General features: G+C 34.4%; 1 protein-coding gene across 1 annotated transcript in view; it reads left to right on the forward strand.

Annotated features, from left to right (window-relative positions):
• Window positions 1-20976, forward strand: part of WASL (WASP like actin nucleation promoting factor) — a 114063-nt gene that overhangs the window by 56252 nt on the left and 36835 nt on the right. Inside the window, exons 2-5 of the mRNA XM_074268094.1 lie at window positions 147-281; window positions 3431-3517; window positions 5317-5413; window positions 12451-12474. Of these exons, the coding sequence (XP_074124195.1) occupies window positions 147-281; window positions 3431-3517; window positions 5317-5413; window positions 12451-12474 (343 nt within the window). The remainder of the gene's footprint in view (window positions 1-146; window positions 282-3430; window positions 3518-5316; window positions 5414-12450; window positions 12475-20976) is intronic.

A 20976-nucleotide genomic window follows, 5' to 3' on the forward strand; every position in this document is an offset into this window, starting at 1 on the left:
TTTTTGCATGATTGTATAAGTTTGCAACAAGGTTTTTGTTGTGTTCCCCTCTGCCCCCTGTTCCCCTCCCCCCTCTGTCCCCCCCCCCTCCCCATGGCTGGAATCTAACTGCTCTAATTTCTTTTTTTTTTTTTTTTCTCTTCCAGACTATGTCTTCAGCAGTGGTACAGTTATATGCAGCAGATAGGAATAGCATGTGGTCAAAAAAATGCTGTGGTGTAGCATGCCTTGTTAAGGACAATCCACAAAGATCTTATTTCATCAGAGTATTTGATATCAAGGTGAGATTTCTTTTATTTTTACTTTGGGGTTGTTGAAGTTTGAGCTTAATACTCATGTTTGTTTCTTTTAACGTTTTAATCACTGTGTCACCAAAGAGGTATTTTTAGTCACATGAGAAATTTGACTTTTATTTGGCCATTGGTAGCCCCCATAAACAGACTTAGTGTTTACCCTGGTTGTTGCCTTGCTCTGTGCTTAAAATAATTCTCATTTGCCATCCAACTTGTTATCTTTTACTTGAAGGTTTATTACCTTACTAGTCCATTCTTCTTTTGAACTGTAATAGAAAATTCTTCATTGTGTTGAGATGAAATCTTTCTATAGTTTTTTCTCACTGCTAGTATTCCATAAGTTCAGAAATCCAGTGAGGTACTCCCTCTCTCAATGCAAATCTTTTAGTATTTACTTTGTAATTTATGGTCTTAGGAGTTGCTTCTGTAAACTTAGGGAACAGGTCTTGAGTTAAGGACACATCTTCCTGTCTCCAAGGTGAATTCTATATATATACTATACTATTTAATTACTCTTCCTTGAGTTAAGGACACATCTTCCTGTCTCCAAGGTGAATTCTATATATACTATACTATTTAATTACTCTTCCTATGTAATTACCCTTCAGAAATTTAAAAGAAAGCATTTGTAGCCCTAACAGACTCATTAAGATGCTATATTTTGTTCTATATTATACATATATGTATATATCTATTCAGTCAAATATGAATTACAGCATGGTTTTTGGTCATCCTAGATATTCTGTGACCTCTAGTTTGTCATTGTCCCTTAGGCTAAAAATGTGGTGCATAGATATTACAAGATATTGTATTTGCTTTTTTTGTCTACTGCAAGATAATTGATAGGTTTTGTGCACAAAGCTACATTTTGCCCAAGAAAGACATTGTGTTTGTCTATTCTCATCCTTGCATAATGTCTTTTATTAGTGTATTAAAAGTGCTTTAAAAAAAAAAAAAGCTTTAAAAAAAAAAGGTGATTTATTTTATTAAATCCATCTTATATTTTCCAGAGCTTCATTTTTGAGATTCTATAATTTGAAGATTGCAAATGTGCCCAAATTTTGCATACATTTTATGGCAAACACATTGTACCTTTTATATTCCACTTATCCTGACTTCTTAGGATCTTTATTCACCATTTGACTTCATCTCCCTTCTTCCCTCCTCTACTTCTGAATCTGCTGTCTGCAAGATTAGCAAAGGGTATTTGACTCATTCCCCTATGACATATCTCACCCACTGCATCCCAGGCCAGTCATATTGACATGTCTTGCCACTGGACGTGGACTCTGGAGGAGAGAGAGGCTAATTTTGAACACCTCTGCCTCCCTTAAATTTATTCCCAAGTAAATTAAAACATCACCCTTATGGTGTCATTGGTTCAAAGGAGGATGTACAGTATTTTGCCCATCTTGTACATTTGAGCCCAGTAACAGAAAATTTTAAATCCTTATTGAATCAACATAGAATCAGTAAATAGAAATAAGCATCTAGTATGTGCCAGTCACTGCTAAATGTTAGAGGTACAAAGAAAAGCCAAGTGCAGGCTCTGCTCTCAAGGAGCTCATGGTCTGATGGCAGAGACAGCATCGGCGCAACTTTGTACAGCAAACTAAATACAGGGAAATGAAGGGCAAAGCACTAAAAGGACGAACTGAGAAAGGTGTCATGTAGATTTTAGCTGATAAGGGGAATGCCTAAACAAGCAATCTAGTATAAATGTGATGAAATACTGTAAAAAAAGATGAAACTTGGGAAGACTTGTGTGAAAAGCATAAGAAATTTAGAAAGACCGAGGCAGGAGAGCAGGCAAGAAAGGGCTTTTCTGCATGCCAGACCAAAGATTTGTTGTGCTGTTGCACTTTAAGAAGATCACTCTGACAGCAGAGTAGAGGATGAACTAGAGTAAGGAGAGAGTCAAGTCAGGGAGACCAGGCTGAAGGCTACTGGAATAGTCCCAGTCTGAGGGGATCAAGGCCTACCCAAAGATAGTGCCATTGTCAGGGGAGAAGACGGGCCATGTGCTAAAAATGGGAGGTAGTTAAAATGGAGAGTCCTTGGTAATGGATTCTTTGGGATGAGAGAGTGAGGAGTTAAGGATGACAGGTGACACAAGGGTTGGGGCGGGGAGGGGGGGGTAATGAGGAGGAGGAGTTAGGAAGAAGTGAGGATTTGAGAGGAAAAGATGAGTTTAGTTTTGGACATGTTGAGTTTAAAATGTCTATTGGACATTCAGTTCGAAATGTCTCCTGGGTATTTGGAGATGAAAGACTGAGTTAGGGAAAGTGGTAAGGGCTGAACAAGTAGATTGGAAAATCATCATCATAGACATGATAATTAAATCCATGGGAGATGATTAGATCACCAAGTGAAATAATATAGGGGGGGGTGCAGAAGAGAGCCTGTGACTGTGACTAAATGTACCCTCTCTATAGATCCATAAAAGGACACAGGAGTGGTCAGAGAAGGAAAGAAAGGAGTGCAGCAGAAACCTAGAGAAAAGAGATTATCAAGTAAACTTTGTAAAAGGCTGCAAAAAGGTCAAAAAGACTGAGAATTGATAAAAAGTTACTAGGTTTTCAGTTAAAAGATCACTAGAAATTTTGGAGAGAACAATTTTGGTTGAATGTTTAGATTGGAAGGCGACCCCATAGAGAATTCAGAAGAAAGAGCAAAGTGAAGGCCCTTATTATACAGTCTTCTCAAAACGTTTAGTCCTAAAAGAGAGGAAAGATGTGGAACAATTGCCAGCAGAGATGATTGGATTAAATGAAGTTGATTTGAGAAAGGGAAGAGACAGTAAGAAAGCAGCCAGGAATCAGGAATATATTAAAGGTAAGTGAAGGAGGAGAATGTTTGCAAGGAAAAAAATGGAATGGAATGAAATCATTCATGTGCACAGAAGGAGAAGGGCCTCTTTTAATAGCTAAGGGGGTTGTGGATATGGGGGAGGGAGTGTATCACATGATACTGAAACTAGTCGATTCAAATGATCTAGTTAAATTTGTTTTGTTATATTAAAAGCACTGTTTATTTTCTTATTAGGTAAGTAGTATGCTTTGCCTTAAGTCTTCACAGTCCTATTATTTTTGGTAATTGTTGTTTTAACTTTATCTTTATTTATTTATTTTGGTTAGGATGGGAAACTACTGTGGGAACAGGAGCTGTACAATAACTTTGTATATAATGGTCCTAGAGGATATTTTCATACATTTGCTGGTGATGTAAGTCATGTTTTATTTATACAACTAAATTTTAAATAACACTGTTTATAGTTATGTTCATGAAATTACTGTTTCTAGATTTTTCATTTCTGTGTTTTATAAAATATAAAGAATGTTTTAGTCTTTTTTTAAAAAGATCTTATTAATAAGTACAAGTTGCCAGCTTAAAATATAAAGACATCAGGCAACATCATTGGAAAATAACCCTTTTATTTTCCATATAATCCCTTTTAAAGTAGCATTTTTATAGTCTTTACATTGCATAAAGAACATTAAAAATGAATTTCACTTTGGCATGGCTTTCTTAAGTTTGGAGCAGTATTTCCTCTTTTTTTTTTCCCTTTGGTTTTTGAATTAAACTCTGATATATGTCCTATTTGTAGTTCTGACAGAAAATTTTTGTAACATTTCTAGCAAATGGCACAAAAGTAAAAAACATGAATTTTGATACATTGAACAGACGGGAAATAGAAGATTAGGATCTTGTGACAACCCATAATTGTAATCTTTCACTAAAGATTGCTGAGAATATGCCTTTCTGCATAGGATTCTTTATAACAAAGCTTCAGTTCTGAGAATGACATTGATATTGCAGTTTTCCTAATATACCACGAAAGAGCCCATGAAGTACAATGCACAAAATAAAATTGGTAATATGCAAAAACATTTGTGCTCTAAGAGCTCAATTAAAAAAAAGTTGAGACAGCCTGCATTTTCATAGCAGTACTATCTATAGAATCTTAAATACTATACATCAAGTAAAATTCTTAAAGCTAAAATATTTTTAACCTGAAAATGTATCTTCTATTATGGCAAATGGTAGTATGAATACATTTTACTGTACACTATATTGTTGTAAACCTTTCTACCTTGGCTGCCTTGTGAAAACCAAGAATGTTTCATCACTTCTGTTGGAAGATGTTATGATTAATAAGTGATTTCTGACATTTTCTCGTTCATGGCTAGTGGATGGCTTTGGACCAGCTTGAAATATTCTTCATTGTTAGCAATGTCTGTTTCCTGTATTGTTTGACGATCGTAATGGGAGTATGGGAGCATAGCAAGGGCGAGTTGATGTTTAACTCTGAGGTAGCCATCAATGATGGGATTGGCAGCCTTGATGCTTTTGGTCAATTAGGTCAACAGTGGCAGCAAACATTCTAGTAGTAAATTTATGTGACATCTTTTTTTTCTCACCAGGCTGCATGTCTGACCTGGCACACTTGGGTTTAGAGCCCGGTGGACTTAACGGTACACTTTTGGGGGGAGGAGGGGTAATTGCATAAAAAACTTGATTTTTAAAGGCAAACTATGAAAATATATAATAAATGCAAGGTGAGTTCTTTATAGAGTTTGGATGAATAAGACCAGGGACACTCCTTATAAGATAAAAATCGCTCTTCAAACTTGTGGACATTGTACCTTTCATGTTTTTGACTACTTTACATAGCCATGATTGTGCATGGTTACTGATATGAAAGGGAAAATGAAATCACTAATAAAATAATGCTTTTATGCTTAAAGTTGTGATGGTTACATGTGTGAATGTTGAGAATTAAGTGTATAAGATAATACATTTAACTCAAAGTTTATATTTTCAGTTGAAGTTCAGTACCATTCTATTTCTCATTCTTTACCTTAGTTAACAGTAATTTTATTTTATGCAATTGAATTGAACCAATCCTTCATGTGCCTTTTGGGATTTTTTTTTTTTTGTCTATACATCTCAAAGCAAATCTATTAATAATTTCCCTTTTTTTTCCCCTCTGAACTTTAACTTCTCAACCAAAAAATTTTAGACATGTCAAGTTGGTCTTAATTTTGCCAATGAAGAAGAAGCAAAAAAATTCCGAAAAACAGTTACAGACCTTTTGGGGCGACGACAAAGAAAATCTGGTAAGTCTGCTTTGCCAAAAATGAAAGAAGAAAATGTGGTGGGCAACTGGTTTTCCAACAGTTGGATTTATGCAAGGGTCAGTCCCATAAATCTTTCATGGATGTAGTTTATCTGATCTATATCCATGGCACAGCTTTTGTTACCCTGGGTTGTACAAAAGAGAATAAATTCTTGTCCTTGTAATGCATGAAGGTTGGTTAGAAGTACTGTTCAGGTGACTGGGGTTACAAATTTGGAAAGAGTACAGACTTGAAAAATGTCCACATAAAGATGATTATTGAAGCTCTGGTGGTAGGTGAAATTTACAAGAGAAATAGTGTCCACAAAAGAAGAAGATGATAAGATTGAGAATAGAGGTCTGGAAAATGAATTCTTAAAATTAGAGGATGGGAAGAAGAGGAGTCAAGAATTGAGACAGAAAAGGCCTTGTCATTGAAATAGGAGTGGAATCTTAGGAGTTGGTACAATGTCAGGGATGTCAAGGAAGAATAGGGAAAGAGATGATAGTCAGTAGTGTAAAATAACAGCAGAAAAAAAATTTAAGAAACATGAAGCCTGAAGAAAAAAAAAAAAAAAGATAACTGAAAATGCTGTAGTACTTCAGGAAAGAGGGGGATTTGGCTAACATAATTTAGAAGTCTTCATAAAGGGAACCGATTTTGAACCTGCACATGAAGGATTTCATTAGGTAAAAGGATAGAATTAGATCATTTCATATTTGAAGAGCAGCAGCATCATAAAATCCAAAATTCAGAGATGGAAAGCTTTGTGATTGAATTAGATGAATACTAAAGTTTCTTCTAATTCCTGGGATTCTGTTTCTTACCATGAACACAGTGAATGAGAAGATTCCACTTACATGGAATTTAGATTAGTTATAGAGAATGGTGTGATGTAGTCTGAGTACATGAACCAACAAGGATTATAGAGAGGCCTTATTTAAATAAGGATTTAAATATTTGGTCTTCCATTTAGTAGCTTTGTGATTTTAGGCAGGTCATCTAATATCTCTAAACTTCCATTTTTTTCATCTGTAAAGTACAAATAATATTTGTACAATTTATGTTATAGGGTACTTTGTGAACAACATAAAACACCAGAGACTGAACAAAAGCTGCTTTAATTTTTAAAGATTAGTTTCAGGAAATCGACATTAAGAGATAGGTGACTGTAAAAGATCTTTCAAATAATTAATTAAGACTTGAAATATGAATGCATTTAAGATTACTTGAAAGTTTTGAACTGCTTTTAATGGGAAAAGATTGCCTAGCTGTTCCTTTAATGTGTAGCAAGCACAATACATAAATGTAGTTAAGACCACTAACTTTATCTATAGTATTTAAAGAACCAAGTAATATGTTTAGCCACCAGTATTCCAAGCTAAAAAATAATTGTCACAACTTTAACGCTGCAGGAATTACATTCTTTTGGCATCCCTTCCTCTCTTATCCCCTGAAAATGAAGAAATTATACTCCATTTTTACAATCCTATCAAAGTAAAGAATTTAATCTTGGTGCTATTAAAATTGGAACTTAGTTGTTTCTGCTTTGAAGTTAATTGTAACTTCAACAGCTTTTATTACCCATGGGATATGATGCTTTGCTGTTGAAAAAAATTTTTGAGGGCTATCACATCTTCAAAGATAAAAGATAATATTAATATTGATTCTGTCTGTTATTCAGAATCATAATACCCAACATTTATACAGTGCTTCATATAATTATATATTCCTCTGCACCCTAAAGGAGCAAATTTCCATTTTGGCCATGAGAAAACAAGCTAAGGGAGATTAGGTGGCTTTGCTAATTTCACAGTGAATTTAAATCTCTGTCTTCCTGATACCCCATTGGCTCCCTCCCCCAGACAGTCCCTCACAGGGGCTCTGCTGCCAAGCAGCAACGCGGCAGCCAGACCTGCCTGCACCAAGCGTCAGTCCTTCATACTTATTTGGACAGCATGTCAGTCAGTTCTTGAGGCTGAGCACTGCTGCTGGACATTGATTTTCATTCCATGTGCCATTTTCTACCTTTAGCTTTAGAGTAGATGGCCTTGCCCCCAAATCATTTTAGTGGTGAAGTCAGAGTAAAACCCCAGTGTTGATGCCTTTACAGTACTTCTGCCATTCTCTAGGTTAGTGGCTGTCATATTTGTGTGTGGCTGGGATTGACTCAGGCCAGTTTTTGTTCAACACTGGAACAAAATGAAGAGATGTACTTAGCTGGGTGAAGGATATACAACAAAGATAGTCATTGAGGACACCTGGAATTAAGTCAACTGAGCAGAGCCACTTTGTTCAAGTTACTTATGATCCCTCTAAGCATCTGCCAGAAATTTGTCAGTAGCCTGAACCAACCAAAATGTTAGGATAATTTCACTATTTTTTAGGAAAAATTAGGCCAACTTGCCCTCCTACTAAAGTATTTTTCTGAATATTATGGAAGTAGTTCTTACTCTCACCCCCTCCCCCTTAATGATAAATTGCATTGGTTTAACTTCTTTTTTTTCCCCTTTATTTCAAAAATAAGAAACAAAAAAAGAAAAGAAAAGAAAAGCATTGCCATGTGCACAACAGAAGATAGGGAAAAATTCAAAATGTGTAACAATAAATTTCCATTTCAAGAAAATATATATAATGATAAAATGTATTTGTATTCAGAGTTGTCCACATTTTCTTCGTTTCCTTGTAGGTTTTCTTTTCTGTATTTTTTACCTTTTTTTAATTCCCCCCCCCCCCATTTCTTCTCCACGTCCTCCAAGCTGATTATAGTTAAGCAAGGTTATATTTTTTTACATGTACACACACACATATTCATATAACATGTATACTATATGTATGCATATTATCTCTTCTTTCTTCTCTCTGTTAGTCCATTTTACTTTTTTCTGCTAACTTGCCTCACTATTACTTAACCTCCTTCCCTAACCCCAAGAATCCCTCCTGTATCCTTTCCCCCAACTTTGCCCACCTTCCTTATCCCTTCCCATTAATCTACACACCTTATCCCACTCCCATTAATCCACACAATCTTCTGTGCCCCCTTCCACCTTATCCTATTCCATTCCCCTCTTATTTCTTTATAGATTTTGGGGGTGCTATATCCTTCTTGGTGTATATAAATAGAAAGCTAGTTTTACAAATCTCTCTGAGAATGTATGTATATTGTTCCATCTTTAATCTATTTCCAGTGTACATAGGATTTCAGAACTACCAACCCTCCTCCCTCATGTAATAATTCCTCAATGTCAGTTCTTGCTCTTACATCTCATTCGTATAGTACAATTACTGGTTTTTTACCCTTTCCTCTATGATTTGGCTTTTTTATAATCTCATTATACTCAGCTCTATCCCAATCTTTCTTTTGGACTACCAGATTACTAATGACAATCGTAGAAGTGTGTGGCTTATGTTTCCATATATATAAAACATAAACAGTTTGTCCTTATGGAGTCCTTTGAAATCAGTCTTTGATGTTGGCTTTTACGTGTTAAAATTTTCTGTGGAGTTCATATTTGTTCATTTAAAAACCTGAAATTCTGACACTTCAATGAACGTCCACTTTTTTTCCATTCATTATCGTACTTAATTTGGCTATTTTTGACTACAACCCCAGTTCTTTTGATTGTCAACATATAGTATTCCAGGATGTGTGGTCTTTTATTGTAGTCACTGATAAGTTTTGTGTGGCTCTTAATTGTATCTCCAGCATATTTATTCTTTTTTTTTTTTTTTTAATTCATTTTTCCAAATTATCCCCTCCCTCCCTCCACTCCCTCCCCCCGATGGCAGGTAATCCCATACATTTTACATGTGTTACAATATAACCTAGATACAATACATGTGAGTAAATACCATTTTCTTGTTGCACATTAATTATTAGCTTCCGAAGGTATAAGTAACCTGGGTAGATAGACAGTAGTGCTAACAATTTACATTCGCTTCCCAGTGTTCCTTCTCTGGGTGTAGTTATCTCCGTCCATCATTGATCAACTGGAAGTGAGTTGGATCTTCTTTATGTTGAAGATTTCCACTTCCATCAGAATACATCCTCATACAGTATTGTTGTTGAAGTGTATAGTGATCTTCTGGTTCTGCTCATTTCACTCAGCATCAGTTGATTTAAGTCTCTCCAAGCCTCTCTGCACTCCTCCTGCTGGTCATTTCTTACAGAGCAATAATATTCCATAACCTTCATAGACCACAATTTACCCAACCATTCTCCAATTGATGGACATCCATTCAACCTCCAGTTTCTAGCTACAACAAAAAGGGCTGCCACAAACATTTTGGCACATATAGGTCCCTTTCCACTCTTTAGTATTTCTTTGGGATATAAGCCCAATAACAGCAATGCTGGGTCAAAGGGTATGCACAGTTTGACAACTTTTTGGGCATAGTTCCAAATTGCTCTCCAGAATGGCTGGATTCTTTCACAACTCCACCAACAATGTATCAGTGTCCCAGTTTTCCCACAGCCCCTCCAACATTCATCATTATTTGTTCCTGTCATTTTAGCCAATCTGACAGGTGTGTAGTGGTATCTCAGAGTTGTCTTAATTTGCATTTCTCTGATCAGTAGTGATTTGGAACACTCTTTCATATGAGCGGAAATAGTTTTAATTTCATCATCTGAGAATTGTCTGTTCATATCCCTTGACCATTTATCAATTGGAGAATGGTTTGGTTTCTTATAAATCAGGGTCAGTTCTCTATATATTTTGGAAATGAGACCTTTGTCAGAACCTTTACTTTTAAAAATATTTTCCCAATTTGTTACTTCCCTTCTAATCTTGTTTGCATTAGTATTGTTTGTACAGAAACTTTTTAGTTTGATGCAATCAAAATCTTCTACTTTGTGATCAATATCTCCAGCATATTTAAATATTTAAATTGTTTTTCTTGTTACTTGTAAAATTTTCTCTTTGATTTTGAAATTTAGCAATGATATTCCTAAATGTTTCCCCACAGGATCTCTATCATGGTTGTAATGATTGATTTTTTTCTATTTCTATTTTCCTTTTTTGTTCTATTATTTTCAGGACAATATTCTTTGATTATTTCTTATATTATTTTTTCATATAGTCCAATTATTATGTTTCCTCTTCTTAATCTATTCTTCAGATCTCTTGTTTTTCTTATGAGATCTCTCACATTCTCATCTATTTTTTCATTATTTCTATTTTGTTTTATTATTTCTTGGTCTCTTCAAACTTCATTGGCTTCCACTTGCCTATTTAGAATATTTCCAAAGTGTAATTTTCTTTAAGCCTCTGGATCTCTTTTTCTAGTTTAATTGATTTTCTTTTCATAATCTTTTCTTGGATTGTTTTTAGTTTTTCCTCAGTCTCATTTCATTTTAAATTTTATTTTTTTATTTCATAGTTTTTCTGTGAATTCTTTTTGGCAGGTAAGCATTTGATGTTACTCTTTAGAATAGGAGCAGCTTTTTTTTTTTTTTTTTTTTTTTTTTTTTAATATAACCTCAGTATCTTCTGAAGATGATCCCAAGTCTTCCTTCTTCCCATAATAACTTTCTATGATTTTTTTTTATCCTTCACCTGCACATCAAAAAAAAAAATTTTAAATTAATTCTTATTGTAATCTTCTCTAATCCTGGAAGAGGAGATCCTGCTTCTGGCTTCAGGTCTTCCTTCAGTTCTCCCTTTTGACCTCAAACCCCAAACCAAGAACTCCACTCTCCTGTAAGTACCCTCAGCCAGCTTATGTATTCACCAGGTCTGTGCTGCTTGTTTTTCTTTCTTTTTTTTTTTTAGAATTTTTTTTCCCACAGTATATATGCATGAGTAATTTTTTTAAATAATATTATCCCTTGTATTCATTTTTCCAAATTATCCCCTCCCTCCCTCCACTCCCTCCCCCCGAAGACAGACAATCCCATACATTTTACATATGTTACAATATAACCCAGATACAATATATGTGTGTAAATACCATTTTCTTGTTGCACATTAAGTATTAGATTCCTGTGCTACTTGTTTTTCTCCCAAGGCTGTGTCTCAGCAGCTGGGTCTGGTATTCTTTATCAGCAAAGATTCCCTTAGTCTTCCCAGACTCAAACTCTGACTCCCTACCTACAGTCAGGTGAAAATTTCTGTGGTTCCAGCAAAAGCTACTAAGAACCTAGCTAGCTCCAGGTCTGTCCTCTGGCCATTTCAGCAAAGCTGGTCTGGGGGTATTTAAACTTCACACCTATTAAAGCTGGGTCCTGGGATCTTTCTTGGGATGTCTCAGATTGTCCCAGAAGGAACTAGGGGGTGGTCTGACTCAACTCTTATTTTTCACCAGTTTGCATTCATCCTGAGGTACAATTTTTTTTGAGTGAGTTCAGGAAATTCTTTCTAGTCTACTAGGTGAAGCAATACATTTATATTTCTCAGTGCTGAGATTAAATGTTAACAATTCTCTATGTAGTTAGTAACCCATTAATTAGTTTGTAATCCTTTAGTTATCTGTAAATGTATCAGAATAATTCTTCTGTGAAGCACCTGTGTACTTTGACTTACTATCAGATTATAGGATATGTTATTATGATGAGTGTTCTATATACTATGAAATTTATTAAAACCAGGTAATAGTATATAGTGATTTACTTGAACAAAACCTGAGATTTAAAAAAATCTAAACTTAAAATTTGTTATTTCAGCAATTGACATGGAAAAACCTGACTTTTATCACAATTGGGTAGTATGTTTCAATATGGTTAAATGGTCAAAAATTAGATTTGCTTAAAAGTTTATAAATGTTTAACGGTGTGTGTGTGTGTGTGTGTGTGTGTGTGTGTGTGTAGTTTTGGCTTTTTTAATGACAAATTATTAATTGCAACATGTGTTGTTTACTCAGATGATCCTGTTGGGCCGGCCTTTGGTGATATTTCCTTTTTATTTACAGTACTACCAGTTTAGAAGAGTAAAAAACTCCAAACTACATGTTAACAAATAAAATCTTAAATGTTTGTCTCAGGTGGGGGTAACTTTAGTTATTTCCATTTTATAAAACTTTTTTTTTTTTTTTAACAGAGAAAAGACGAGACCCACCAAATGGTAAGTGTTTTTCATTATTATTTCAAAATTAGGTTCCAAAGATTTCTCTTTCTATCATTATATATCTTATTGTAACAAAACTCAAACTTATGAACAACTATTGTTTTAATATGTTTAAAAAACACTTTGGAAACTTTAAGCGCTCCATCAATATGTGCTAATATTTTTTGCTTGTGTCTTTTATTTCAATTTACAAAATTAAGTGCTTGCTGAGGGTAAGCACTGACTTAGTGCTGGAGGTGCAAAGTCAAACTAAAGTAGCTCTTTACTTTGATAGAATCCATACAAGAAATGCCAGAAGCATACTGTAAGATTGACTAACTAATCATATATCTGGGCTGAGCAACTGTAAGGAATTGGACAAACACTGTAGTTGTATATCTTGGTGATTATAGAAGGGGAAGTGTTATTTTTGATAGATATGGAGAAGTTCAGGAAAAAAGGATAGGTTTGGGATAAAAGATGATGAGTTGTTTTGAATCTGTTTGAGTTATATATGAAACCAGGAGAGATTCTGCAAAGGTCAGTGAGTTATTGGCATAAATCTGTAGAAGATAATGAACTCAAGTGACTAAAAGAAAATTTTTCCTGAATATAATGATGACATCCACAGAATTGTGTATAAAGACCTCCTTTTTCTTTCCTGCAATAAAGTCATCCTTAACAACTCTGTGATTATATGGGAAGGCTAGATGGCACAGGCTTTGACTGAGTTTGGGAAAAAGAAATGAGCATCCAAAACCATTTGATCAGGGCCTTTTTCCTGTCTAGTGGATTTTAGAGAAGTAGACTTTATTGTAGTTAATTTGGAGAAGTAGAGTTTGTTTTCCCATGAAGATAGGCTTTTGTTAAGGGACAGGTCAATTCTCCAAGAGCCTCCACAACAATGCATCATAACATCTACAGGAGTTGCAGGGCAGCCTTTACTGACACAGGTGTTTCGGACTGGGAATGAGATAAATTGGAGGCAGAGGGAACAGGAGGGAGGTCAGAGAACACAACGGCCTCTCAGAGAGGTCAGAGTACAGCAAACTGCCTCTCTTTCTCCTTGTATCATCCTCTCACAAGAGGAGATCCATTCTGGGTTGGATCTTCAGCAGCCACTGTCAGATGGCTCCCCTGTATTCCAATAGGCTTTGATTTTATATTGAAGAACAAGTGCCTGACTAAGATCTATTAGACTATCAGAACTTCATTATCACTACTGTGAGTAAGATAATAAAGTTGGATGATAAAAAAGTTCTACAATCAACTTTTGTTCTTGTGTTTCCCCATAAAAACTTTTTAGACTTAATGTGATTAGCATTTTTCTTTCAACAGATTATCTTTACTTTTTAAATGCCTTCAATTTTACAATACTCTGAAATTTATAAAAATTCTTCTTTTAGTATCAAGTTATTACAGATGTGCTGTTGACTTATGAATTTACCATCATCAAATGACTTAACTATAATCATATTCATTTCAAATAGAGTGTGCACTACTTAAACTTAGGAATTGTCATTTGAGTAATGTAGGATATATTCCATCTTAAGAATCAAAACGTTTATTGAGCTCACTTATAGGTGTTATTATATTTAGTAAATTAAGAATTAAAACAGAATGTTTTATGATCTCAAGGAGCTTAAATATTTCACTAAAGATGTCTATATATAGTTAAGCTTTAAGGATACAAGGACTATATGACATTGGGGAAATATATATAAAGTGCATAAGTGTGTGTATGCATATGAGTGTGTGTATATTTAATTTTTATTTAAGCTTTGACTCATATTAGCATAGGGCCCTGAATTTGTTTTCAAACTCTTATTCCTTCTGCAAAATTATTAAAGTAATCACAGTCTAATGCATACAAAAATATTTTGTTTTTCACTCTGGAATGTATCATTTTTGTTTGTGTGCATATACTACATTTTATTATATGGTATTCCTTGGGCATATTAAGTCAGCTTGTATTCCTTAAGTGTACAGTACCATTGGAAGAAGGCACCAGGAGAATATGTTGGGAAATAGGAGAAAATTAAATCAGAATCATAAAACATTCAACTTAACTACAAGTGATCAAGAAATTGATTGTCATTGTTTTGCAGCAGTTGTTGACATTTTTAACTTTATTGGCAGATAGAAGTATCTGAATGATAGATAACCTATTCATTAGTAGCAATCTGAAAAGTAAGAGTTTCACAAATCAGAATTTTCCTGAATAAGCAATTAGTCATAAAAAGATTGGACTTCCACATAAATAGATTCTTATACCTGGATAACTTTACTATACTCACTTTTAGAGCTTTCCCAATTACTCTTTCATTTCCACTCTCCATACTTCTCTACAAGTTTTTAGCCATTGTGATGCTGCCACCTGGTGGAAACAGCAGCCTTCATATGAAGTTCATGCTAGGAAGCTGGTGATTTCCCATAGCTTTGTATTTTGACTGAATTTTCCTTAATAATAAAAATAAGTATCTTTTAAAAACTAAAGATCACCAACTATAATAAACTTAATTTTTCCCAGAAGTTTAGTGACCCAAGACAATTCTAATAAACTTTGGATGGGAAATGCTACATGCATCCAGAGAGAGAATTATGGAGAGTGAATGCAGAAATAGCCTGTTTTCACTTCTTTTTTCTTTTGTTTCCTTTCTTGTGGTTTTTCCCCTTTTGTTCTTACTTTTCTTTCCCAATTTTACTCATATGGAAAATATTTAAAATTAATGTACACATATAACCTAGGGAAGAAGGGAGAAAAAAAAATTGGAACTCAAGAATCTTATAAAAATGTAATTGGAAAAATGATATACTATTAAAATAAAATTTTAATTGGAAAATAATAAAATTAAATTTAAAAAAGCTAAAAATTATATTAATCATATACTTTTTAAAGTAATTTACAATTTTACTCCCCCCCCCAAAAAAAAAAAAACTTTCAAGAAATGAATATGCTGTGTGATTCAGCATGGTTCTTAATAACGATTAATTTTTCTTTCCTCAGGTTTTCCCTAGCTTGTCATCCAAAGCCTTCTACAAAAATTTATCTTATCTTTTATTATTCAATACTAGAAAATATTTAGGTTATCTTTTTTTTCTTGTGAGTCTTCTGGTCCCTTCTAAGCTAATTAAAGAGAAGGTTCACGGTCTTGCTCTTTAATGTGTGAGCTGTTTTCCTGGTTCTGCTTGTTTCACTCAGCATAAATTCATTTTATTTTATTTTTTTAGGCTGGGGTTAAGTGACTTGCCCAGGGTCACACAGCTAGGAAGTGTCTGAGATCAGATTTGAACTCTGGTCCTCCTGAATTCAAGGCTGGTGCTCTATCCACTGCGCCACCTAGCTGCCCCAGCATAAATTCATGTAAATCTTCCAGGTCTTTTTAAAATCAGCCTGTTCCTCATTTTTATTAGAATAATAGTATTCTATTACTTTCATATATCATAACTATTCAGCCATTTCCCAGTTGATCAGGATCTACTCATTTTCTAATTCTTTGCCACCACAAAAAAAGCTGCTACAAACATTTTTGTTTTCTTTCTTTTGTGATTTCTTTGGTATATAGACTCGGTAATAACTCTGCTGGATCAAAGAGTACACACAGTTTGAGAGCTCTTTGGGCTCTTCAGAATGGTTGGATTATTTCACAACTCCACCAACAGTACATTAGTGTCTCAATAAAGAAGTTTGTTTTGATAGCTAAGTAGAAATTAGACTTCAGTAAAGAGAATTTTTAGTCAGAAAGCATATCCAGAAGAAATGAAAGAGATATATAGCACTGGTAGAATTAACCAGACTTGGCAACGAACTGAATAGGGGTTTAGAGGAGATAATGATGAGAGTGGAGAACAACACTTTCTTTGTAAGGACAACAACTTTGATTGTTTGCCTTAAGTGATTGGAAATACTAGTACTCTACAGTAATAGGAAAGTTAGGAAGAGGAGGAAGAGGTTTTTAAGAGAAAAGATAATGATTTCAGTTTTGGATATATTGGGTTTAAAAATTGGCCTTTTGAGATGTGGAGCTAAGGCCCAAGGAGAGGTTAGGACTAGATACTTAGATATAAGAATTATCTGCAGAACAGTGATGGTTGAATCTATGGGAGCTGATGAAATAGCCAAAAAGTAGGCCTAGGAGAGAATTTGATTAATACCATGATTACTGGGTGTGATCTATGTGAAGATTCAGTAAAGGAGATTGAAAATGAACAGTCAAGTAAGAGGGGCACGAAGAAAGAGCAATGTAATGACAGCCTAAGTATTAGCATCTCTATGAGTACATAAGGAGAGCTAGAGGGAAGGCTTTCTAAAAAAGCATGTCAGGTATACCCTCTGAGAAGCGCTTACAAGAGAATATAGACAAGAATTACACAGGTATGAATTGTATGCAATATAAACCAGTAGAGTAAGAATACCCAAATTGATGAGATTATGGATTCAGCGGTCAATTTCTTTATTGAGTATATTTTTCTAACTACTAGAGTCCTATTTGTATTCTGAAGTTGTATAGTTGATTTCTGATTATCGTTGTACACATTCTAGAAAGTTATGTGTAAACCAGATTTGGGGGGAGGGTTGGAAAGAATTGAGTAATTTGACATGTCTTAGAGGAGTTTAATATTTAAAGGAGTGTTATAATTCCATTAGTAAAACTAGTAGTTATTGTCAAATCAGCCTTGGTATAAATCCTGATTTTTCCTATCTCTGATTTACTTAAAATTATATACCTCTATTAGTTACTAAATGTATCTCTATTAACCTTACATAGATAAAATTATGATATTCCATTTTACAACCTAGAAATATTTTGGAACTTGAGTAAATTTAGGACCCTCTGTCTATCAGTATACAATGCCAGCTATACATAGCTTAGTACCTATACATAGTTAGCAATTAATATATGCTTTACATATCAATATATTTATCTTTCTGGACATATTTTTTCTTTATTATATACCTGCTCACTTCTAATCCTTGTTCTTTCAAAGATCTTCCATAGATGATCTAAGGTTCTAGAAGTTTTTGTCGTAATCTATTTATGTTTCATGTGTATCAATGGAACATTCGGGCTCTCCTTTTGTTATCCCTTGCTAATGCCATATGGCCAATCCATATTTTTCCTCAGTGATATACATAGTGTTATCATTATCACTCTGTTGAACAGAGGTCAGAACTGGAAATATATTACAGCTTGCTTGTATTTAGCATAAGCCTTTTCCCATCGGCTTTTGAGCCTCCTTCAATTTCAGTTATTCAGAGGTTTTGATATTCCAAGAATTTGTGTTTATGTGGAAGAGAAAGTATTAAAATTAACTGAACAATATCTCAGATATAATCTCCCCCACTGTCTTAAACTTGTTTCTGAATCTAGAATAGCAAGGTCAGGGACACAGAGATTATTTTTGTTGTTGTTTGATTTTTTTTCCCCCCAGACTATTTTTTGACTTGGAACTTTATTTTAAAGTTTGGCTCTAACACAATGGTAGGGAGCTTCATACTTTTTCTTGCTGTTATTTTTCCTAACCTACTTGATAGGATCTGTAAATTTTTGGTGCTTCCAAGGTGGTGCTGGTGTGATCTTGGAAGAAGTATGGTTATTGCTCTCCTGGTTTATGCTTTGATCTATACCCAGAAAAGAGGCCCTATTCCCCTCCATCAGCAAGCCCTAGCACTCCTTTTTGCTTTGGAAATGTGACCAGAGATACTGTGCCCTTCTGTCTGACTACCAGTGCTCCTTTCACCCTGAAACTGCCGCCCAGCATTTCTCTGGGCTATGAGCTCTCAAAGCTAATGCTGCCTTTGTGAGCTTTGCACAGGCCTCCGCCCACGTGATAAACTTTTCCTGCTTGCTTCTTATGTTTACTTAGGCTGGAAAAATGTCTCCTTTTGCTCTCTTATTGGCTCCACTCCTCCAAAATTTTGTTTAAGGTATTATGTTAAAATTTTTTGGAAGGAGATGAATGTTGGGAGAGTTCAACTGGCTTTCTGGTTGTAATCTGCCACCTTAATTCTGCTATCAGTAATAGTTTAAAGAACCTAATTTTTCAGATATGTTATTCAGAGATCAACCTGCTTAAAATGCTCAGAATTTTATGACCTGAATTTGAATTAAAGCAACATTTTCTTTATATTCATCCTTCTTTGAATTATTTAATTTACTTTTCATTTACTCTTATCCTAAACTGCCTCAGGATTTAAATATTAAAAGTTATTTTTATTATTTAAATTTTCAAGTGATTTATACAATATTTTGTGACATGTTGTTGTAAGCACTGAGGATACAAATAGAAAGAATGATCATTCCTATCATCAATGATCATTCTCCTGAATTCCTCCTGAATTCAAGGCTGGTGCTCTATCCACTGCGCCACCTAACTGCCCCTATCGATGATCATTCTAAGGGAAGAAGACATCATATAAAAGAGAGCTAAAAAAGAGAGAGAAAGAGAATGAAGATAGGTAATAGTAGAAGAGAAGTATGATGGAGAAAAATCTAGAGAATCAAGAATGCTATTGGAGAGGAATGTCGGCTTGGTCTTCCTGGGCCTCCTCCCTCAGGTGATGGTTCTAGGAGGAGCCATCTAATCCGAAGGAGAGTAGAGAGGACCAGGGAATGCAAGGTGTACTAATGGGAGAAGTTGTCCAGGACTGAGTGAGTTTCCAAGGTGAAGAAATTGCTATGAATGGCAGGTGCTTTTCTGTAAACACAAATCAGGAGCAGCATTAACAGTTACCTGTACTTCAATTTTGAAGGGTAGAAATGGAGCCATTTCTGCAGCATGGATGATCCTCTTAGTCACAGGCCTTCCCCTAGCTTGATCACTTACCTTGGTCTTACATAATCTGGTGCTATAGGGGTTTGACTTCATTGAGCAAACAAATTGAAGGCCATTTGGAGGAGTGAAAGACTGCCACATTCTATGGGAAAGTGTATAGAATCAGAAGGTTGGCCACTTCTCTCTACTGCTAACTTAATGGGGGGGGGGGGGAGGCAAAAGAGTTAAGTGATTTGCTTGGGTCACACAGCTAGTAAATGTCAAGCCTGATTTGAACTCAAGGCCACATTATATCTACTATGCTATCTAGCTTCCACTATTGCCAACTTAATTTTGAGAAAGATTCCAAATATTGGTTAGGATGAAAGTCCATGAAGTAATTATTACTATGTTTGATTTTATTGTATCACAGATAAAATGAAAGTATGTATGGTGTTAATTCATCTCGTTTATCATTAAAAGTTTTTGGGGTGGAATGTCTAATTTTCATTGAAAACCTCTTAAAACTTTATACATAAACTCTGTTTAACTTAGAAAATTAATTTAGTATAATGTTATTTCATTTAAAAATTAATACTACTTAGTCTATTTTTTTTTTATCCATGGAGAGTGTATGTGTAAAACCACTTTCAAAAACAACTTTATTTAGAATGACAATAATAATATGAATTTTAGATTTCTAGCAGAATTAAAGGATTTACATTGCATTAGTATTTAGTGGTTATATAAAAAGCATTAGTTTGTATTTTCTTGGGATTTGGTCCCTGCTCTAGTATAGGGTTTTAATAAAATTTACCTCACCATTATTATAATGATTGCAATAGAATTTTGACTAAAAGAGAATTTTTTCTATCTTATTTTACAGACTGTCTAAGTAATATGCTGCAGTTTAAAGTGTTTTTGAGATTCAAAGGTTCAGTGTCTATATTCTCAAACACTTGAATAGTAATTTAAGATCTAGAACATTTTCATGACTTAAAATATCAAAACCTATTTTGTACAACATTTACTGGAGCTCTTTCAGAAGATTCTGTTAGTGTTAATATTTTTGGGTGCTTGGAACCTTTGTACTGTCAGGTACTTCCTAGTTTGGATTTGTATGAGCTTTTGGAACTATATACTTATAATGTGCTAGGGGCATGTAAAATAATGGGGCAAATCTTGTTCAATTTAAACATGATAATTTGAGAAAAACAATAACAATAGTGTTTTTAAGTATTTTAATTGCCCATGAACTTATAAAATCTAAACAAGGTAAGCTTATTTTCTCATGTTTAATTTCCAGAGTTATTCCCTGTACTTTCTTATTCCTTAATATGTAATTATTGAGTATCATATTAAATACAGTATTATACTGTTAGTCCCATCCTTTTCTTTTTACATATTGCCCATTGTTCATAGTTCAAACAAGAAAAGAAAGTTCTAGAGTTTGGGTCCTTAATTGTACCTAACAAAGAATCACCCTAGAAATGTTATAGATTTCTTTTTGAGAGGTAGTATTATGAATGATAAAGTATTTAAGAAGCTGATAGAGCTAATGTTCAAAGCTTCTTTATTAAACATTTGCTTTTTTTCAAGGCTTTTGATTTTAAAGAGTTACGAGGTATATAGAGTCAGGAAGACTTGAGTTAAGTTAATATATATAAGAGCTATATGCCTTAGGCAAGTTCAGTTACTCTAATAATAATTGCAGAATAGTTGCCAATTTGCATTATTAGTATCTTCATTGGGAATTCCTTACAC

This window comes from Sminthopsis crassicaudata, chromosome 5 (genome assembly GCF_048593235.1).
Source record: "Sminthopsis crassicaudata isolate SCR6 chromosome 5, ASM4859323v1, whole genome shotgun sequence".
Classification (NCBI taxonomy): domain Eukaryota; kingdom Metazoa; phylum Chordata; class Mammalia; order Dasyuromorphia; family Dasyuridae; genus Sminthopsis; species Sminthopsis crassicaudata.